This window comes from Sinocyclocheilus rhinocerous, unplaced genomic scaffold (genome assembly GCF_001515625.1).
Source record: "Sinocyclocheilus rhinocerous isolate Xijiao unplaced genomic scaffold, SAMN03320098_v1.1 scaffold1, whole genome shotgun sequence".
Lineage (NCBI taxonomy): Eukaryota > Metazoa > Chordata > Actinopteri > Cypriniformes > Cyprinidae > Sinocyclocheilus > Sinocyclocheilus rhinocerous.
The window spans coordinates 1-6465 of NW_015638974.1; the positions used below are offsets into that span (position 1 = coordinate 1).

Below are 6465 nucleotides of genomic sequence, written 5' to 3' on the forward strand. Positions count from 1 at the left end.
TTCATTTGAGAAAACTACCGTCATATCACATACACAGCAGCTGCATGTTCTTCACGACAACCCGTCAAAATAAAAGTTTAGTTTAACGTTAAGAAACTGTCAGAATATATTACTATTTAGCAGTCTTAAGAATCAATGCTACTACTGCTAATAAATATTAATACATCTTTATTTTTAAAGAAATAATCACATCTGTTTTATTTTTAATTTTAACAGTAAACCTCTGTTGTGCAGCACTTTGCTTGCCCAAAAATAAAAGGGTTTAATTTTCATTTGATTAGGATAAATTAAATTAATATTTTATGCCTTTATCTGATTACCAGAAAAATTAAGAACATTTTATAGGGCCCTATTATTGTTTAAAAAAAGGACCCATACAAAAAAAAGTATAGGTTTAAAATACAGGCATGTGGCTTAATTTCTTTTTATTAATTCACCATTTGTAAACTGATGTTTACTGTTCATTTTTTAAAAAAAAAAAAGAATAGGTTTAAAATACAGGCATGTGGTTCTTAATTTCTTTTTATTAATTCACCATTTGTAAACTGACGTTTACTGTTAATTTTTTTAGAAATATCAATAGCATTTGTATTACAACTATATTCACTGAATGTAATAAAAAAAATTTGAGAATCGAATCGAGAGCTTGCGAATCGAATCGGGATATCAGAAACGATACCCAGCCCTACTTTGTGGTAGACAAACACTTAAGTAAAATTTAAAAAATACATCAAAACACAATTATAACCAGTAGACAGCAGCAGAGGAGCACTTATTGGCTTGTTAGTCATTAATTTATACTTTTTCTCTATATTGTTTTGTAATTATAAAATCACTATTATAAAATATCAAATCATCAAGAAATCAGATTGTCAGAATTTTACACTTTGTGTATGAAGTAAGAAAAGTCACAAAGTGCCTTGAAAAAAAACTTTTCTTCAATTTGCTACTAAATCACACATAATCACTGAAGTTGGTCAGTTCCATATACTAGAAGAATAATGGTACATTTATTAAGAGTGGAATATATAAATTTTCTATATAAAAATTAGATTTTGCACTTGTTACTGTTGTTAATAAAAGTACATTTTGTATGCATCTTAACTCAAGCTTTGTGCTTTACTGTCAAATCTGAATAAACAATAAACAAAAGAAAAATAAACAAGAAATGAACATGAAATATTATTAGTAATTGCACTTGCAAAACAATAATAATTTTATTATTAAATGATCTATATTTTAATACTCCCACACACCACCCCCAGCGCTACCAAATCTGCTCCTGGCGCCACCATCTGTAGAACTTAGTGGCGCTGGTGCCACTGCTCTCAAATGTTAGTCTGGAGCCCTGAGATAAAACATTTCTTTCTGCATTTTACTCATCTACAGCGATAGCTGGATGCCTACAAGGATTCCCCGGAATGTCATAAGTTCTTTTACTCCTATGAGTCTCGCTTGTGGACTATCTGAGCGAGGGCACCCTCCTGCGTCGAGTTTGAATGAAACAAAATTACATGTGAGAGTTTAGCGCTCCATAATGGTGCTGACGCTGGATTATTATGTCATATTGTCCTATGTGTACTATTCATTTTTAAATATCGCCAATATTGTATATTGCAACACCCCTAATTAACACGATATTAACAATATTTCATTACCCCTAACTTCAATAGTATGAAAAAAAATACTACGGAAGTCAATGGCTACCGTCAACTGTTTGGTTATAAACATTCTTTAAAAGTTTCTTTTGTGTTTAGCAGAAGAAAGAAACTCATACAAGTTTGGAACAAGTGGAGGGTGAGTAAATGACAAAATGTTCATTTTTGAATGAACTATCCCTTTAAGTCTAAAGACTGTTAATTTACCTCTCCAAATGTGGCAGGATTAAAAGGCAAAGTGGAAGTACCAACAATGTATTTGGCAGGAGTCTTCAATCTCTGTGCAGCCTATGACACAAAATAACAAAGGGTCAGCCTCTATATTACTTGCATTTTATTATTTGCATTTAGCATCAGAACAGCCCTGAGACCCATTTTGGGTCCTGACACATCAGTTATAATTCAGTAATAACAAATTGAAACACCCCACCTTTTCCTGGATGTAGCTGACCATCTCAGGGAATGACGGCATGGGCCTTGATCCCTCTTTCTCTGTCTTCGTAGAGGGGAGAGACCGAAGGGTTCGCCGAGCCTCCCCAGACACCTCCTCACGACTAAAAACACAGGCCATATGATGTACACCTTTCATGACAACGCTTAATTGAAAACTTGAAAGAACTCCAGGAAGTGTAAGTATATACTCACGGATCTCCTGCAGCCAGCAGTAAGAGATATCTAGAGGCTACGTGATCAGGAGCAAACACTGTGATGGCAAATTTCATCGCTATCTGACGCACCTGTACCTCCGGCTAACACAAAACCATAAGCAACAAAACATTACACACTGTAAATTACTTTTACTTTATATTTAATCTTAAACTTAATGATACAACAAGGTATTTAACCCAACTTTGAGTCTAAGCGTGTAATTTCATATTTAACGTTGAGACGTTTATTCTTTCTAGATGCTTGCAATAATAATAGCAAACCTTTGTGATATATGCAGCCACAAGTGCGTCCATTAGGTTCAGAAGCGCCCCTTGAAGATTTACATACGCTCCCACCATCATTGACAAGGCCTCCTGTATGGCCAATCGTACATCAGCATCCTCCTGTTTTCATTGAGAGAAACTAGGTTAAGATTTTACAACAGGTCATGCAGTAATAACTGGATAACTACCGTACAAAATGAATATTAAACAAACCTTGCACATGGACTCAAAAAACTGCTGTACCAATGCAATGTCTTTTGTGAAAAGCTGAGGCATTCGACTATTATAGCAAAGAGGAAAAAAGGAATATACACATTTTACACATCTTAATTCATATGAATTTTTAGTTATATAAAATAACATTTAAATGAATAATAAAAAAAATAATAAATAATAAAATATATTGTTTGCTCAGATATATTATTTTAGCTTGTTATAAAAGGTTTATATTACCTTGAAAGTTTTCCAACAGCAGAGTAGGCCATACATAGTAGTTTGGGGTCCTTATAATAAAATAATACATTAATGTCACTTTGACAGATACTTCTGAAAAACACTAAATTTGACTTACAACTAAATCCTAGATTGTTTAGCATGGGTTTATACCTCTTTATATTCATTAATAAGCTTGGTAAGTCCATTCAGCAGCATCAAACCCAAAGGTTTGTTGCTATCAGGGCACCTTCAGATTAAAACACAATTATTATTACCTCAGACAGACCATCTGATGCAAATGCACACAAAATAAACTACTGGATTCATACATGGCTACAACATTGGAAGCTATCAAAAATGTTTTGTATTGTAGTAAATCATGTGATTTTCCATGTGATTTGCTAGTGATCATTGACACTTACACCATACAGATATGATGTACAAACTGCAGAGTGAGGGACAGGAGTTTGTTGTTGGTGTTTGCTCCAAAAAGTCCATCATAAACAACCTAAACAAAGAGACAATCACCGTTACGATGATCCTTTGAACAAGTTCTGGCTTACTGCTTGCCTGCCTCTGTTTGTCTCTCTTTCAACATGCATCTCAGCTGCATTCACTTTCTTTCTGTCAAACATTCTCTTTCTGACCTGTATATTAGCAGGAAAGCACTCAGCAGCCAGTCTGGAGCGGAGAAGATGAGGCAGAATCTTCATCTTGACTCTGGTGCTGACGGGCTCATGCTTCAGTTCCTGTTTCACTGTGGCACCCTGAGTAAAAACACAAACACACACACACCTTATGTAGTGTATGTCACTGAATATGATAGTAATAACGGTATTAGACCGACCATGTGTAATGCATATACTTACTTTAGTTTTGAGTGGAATATCACCCAGGTAAACTTTATACATTTTGTTGATAATGAGTGGATTGTTCCAGTCAATAATGCTGCAGTACAAAACACGACAAGAGATGAGTTTCAAAATAAAGACCTCGTGGTTTAATTTGACATCATCACAGAGAGCCTCACCTCTGCTTGCTTTTGAGTTCCAGATCAGCTGCTGTGGCGACACTGTGCCTGGTGTCACTTGAAGCCACAACTAAGTGAATGACTGTTTCAACCTCAGGCACCTGCTCTGCCTCTATGAACTTCACAATTCCCAGTTTACACTGCAAACACAATGATGTAGCGGTTACTCAGTGAAGAGTCAGAAAGAATCAACACAGAAAGAGTAAAGCGGTTATTCCAATTCATTCATTCTCTAAACAATTATTGGTGTAGATGGAACTGAGGCGAAACATCTCCCATTAAAAACAGCAAATATCCTCCAACACATTTTCTTAGCAACCTCACCTGTTCCAGTTGCTCTGGGCTCCACTGAGCTTCTCCAATGACTCTTTTAACCGCATAAACACTCATTCCTGGAGGAGGCTGAGGGAGACCTTGTGCTGCCGCGGCTCCTGTTCCAGATCCCCCTTGTGGAGACGAAGGGGCCGGACGACTTGGAGGCTCATTTAACACAAACCTTGATATAATTTGAGAGACAGAGTTAATGAGATTACAGCATTACCATTACCAACTACAACCTATTGTACACATCTACTTGACATACCCATAAGGCATCAGAAGAACATCAAGCATGAACTCTAAGAGCAGTTGTACAGTTTTGGGTCTCTCCGTCAGGACAAATGGGGAAGCTTTAGATGGCTCTGATGGATATTTCATATGATACAGTGTAGGGATCAGCAGGTGCATTAGACTAGAGAGAGAAGAGACAGACTACATCAATACTGTTCAGTACTGACATATTTGCAATAACAACAGATATTTAAAAAATATATATATACCTGTATATATAAATATATAAATATGCATATACTACAATTCAAAAGTTTTTTTTAAGAAATGATTGCTTTTATTCAATTTGTTTTACTTCAATATTATTTTTGAAACAATGCAAAAGTTCTATTTCAAATAAATGCTGCTATTTTGAACTTTCTAATCATTAAAGAATCCAGAAAAAAAAATGTATCACATTTTCCACAAAACAATATTAAGTAGCACATGTTTTCACTATTGATGATAATAATAAGAAATGTTTCTTGAGCAGCAAATCAGCATATTAGAATGATTTCTGAAGGATCATGTGACACTGAAGACAGGAGTAATGATGATGAAAATTCAGCTTTACATCACAGGAACAAATTACATTTTTCAATAGATAAAAATAGAAAACTGTCATTATAAATTGTAATAATATTTCACAATATTACTGTTTCTAATGCACTTTTGGTCAATTAAATGGAGCTGGAAGAACAAAATTCTCATGGATTTACAGCGTCTGGAGAACTTGGAAATGTGGCTTTCACAGAAACATGTACTCCTGTGCCTGGCACATTGCGCTGAATATTAAACAATGATTTCAGCAGACAAAAGGTTTCCTTAGAAATGGTTCACAGTCCATCTGGGGGAGCCGTGATGACTAACACCAGCTTTTGTGCAGCCAGAGAACTAGAAGAAACTGTACAAGAGCTAAATGTTCAGAACTTCACTTCAAGTGCTTCTAGGAAAGATCCTCACCCTGTGAAAGTCGTGAATGATGTCAGCTGGGTCACTGCTTCCAAAGTCTGGCACAGGCACGCTGATCTGCTCATAGTTGTCATCCAGGTAGATACCGACGTTCTCCTCTAGCTCCTGCCTTCCGAGTAATGGGGCGAACAGGGGGTCCTCGTACATCACCCGACAGTGGAACAAACTGTCCTCTGGGATCTGGGGAAAGAAAGCAGAGGGCTTCAAAAGAGGGCACTTGAACTTGTTTAGTGAGTAAAAGATCCAGCAAGGTGTTGCTATGGTGATCGCTATGGCAATGAGCTTTAATAAGCTTGTTTGTGAATAAAAGATGATTAACAGATCCATTGACGTCTAGCGTCTCACCTGGGGGCTGAAGTAGTAGCGGTACAGGCATACAGATGCCAGGATCAAGCCTGACAGGAAGATCACCAAGCCAGGCACGACGCACCAAAGGCCACTAAAGGAAGACTTCTTAGATCTAACCGGGAGCACCAACTCATCCTGCTGGGAAACAAAACAACTTCAATTAGTTTTGTGAATTCAAAGCACTTGGGATAGTTTTCACTGGCTGGACTGATTCACATTTGACAAATGCTGCATGTTTACTGAATATTTAAAGGGAGAGTCTAAGCAAAAATGAAAATTGTGACCCTGGACCACAAAACCAGTCATAAGGGTCAATTTTTCGAAATTTAGATTTATACATCATCTGAAAGCTGAATAAATAAGCTTTCCACAATAACAATATTTGGTCGAGATACAGCTATTTGAAAATCTGGAATATGAGGGTGCACAAAAATCTAAATATTGAGAAAATCGCCTTTAAAGTTGTCCAAATGAAGTTCTTAGCAATGCATATTACTAATCA

General features: G+C 36.3%; 1 protein-coding gene across 1 annotated transcript in view; it reads right to left on the reverse strand.

The window, feature by feature from the left end:
* Nucleotides 1–1865: 1865 nt before the first annotated feature.
* The window catches only part of LOC107750449 (proteasome-associated protein ECM29 homolog), a gene marked incomplete at its 3' end in the record, with an annotated part of 10895 nt that continues 6295 nt past the window's right edge, over nucleotides 1866–6465 (reverse strand). The window contains exons 9-19 of the mRNA XM_016565819.1: nucleotides 4056–4106; nucleotides 3895–3973; nucleotides 3673–3792; nucleotides 3448–3533; nucleotides 3197–3272; nucleotides 3044–3093; nucleotides 2804–2870; nucleotides 2588–2710; nucleotides 2304–2407; nucleotides 2089–2212; nucleotides 1866–1946 (exon numbers count right to left, since the gene is read on the reverse strand). Coding sequence (XP_016421305.1) covers nucleotides 1866–1946; nucleotides 2089–2212; nucleotides 2304–2407; nucleotides 2588–2710; nucleotides 2804–2870; nucleotides 3044–3093; nucleotides 3197–3272; nucleotides 3448–3533; nucleotides 3673–3792; nucleotides 3895–3973; nucleotides 4056–4106 — 961 coding nt within the window. The remainder of the gene's footprint in view (nucleotides 1947–2088; nucleotides 2213–2303; nucleotides 2408–2587; nucleotides 2711–2803; nucleotides 2871–3043; nucleotides 3094–3196; nucleotides 3273–3447; nucleotides 3534–3672; nucleotides 3793–3894; nucleotides 3974–4055; nucleotides 4107–6465) is intronic.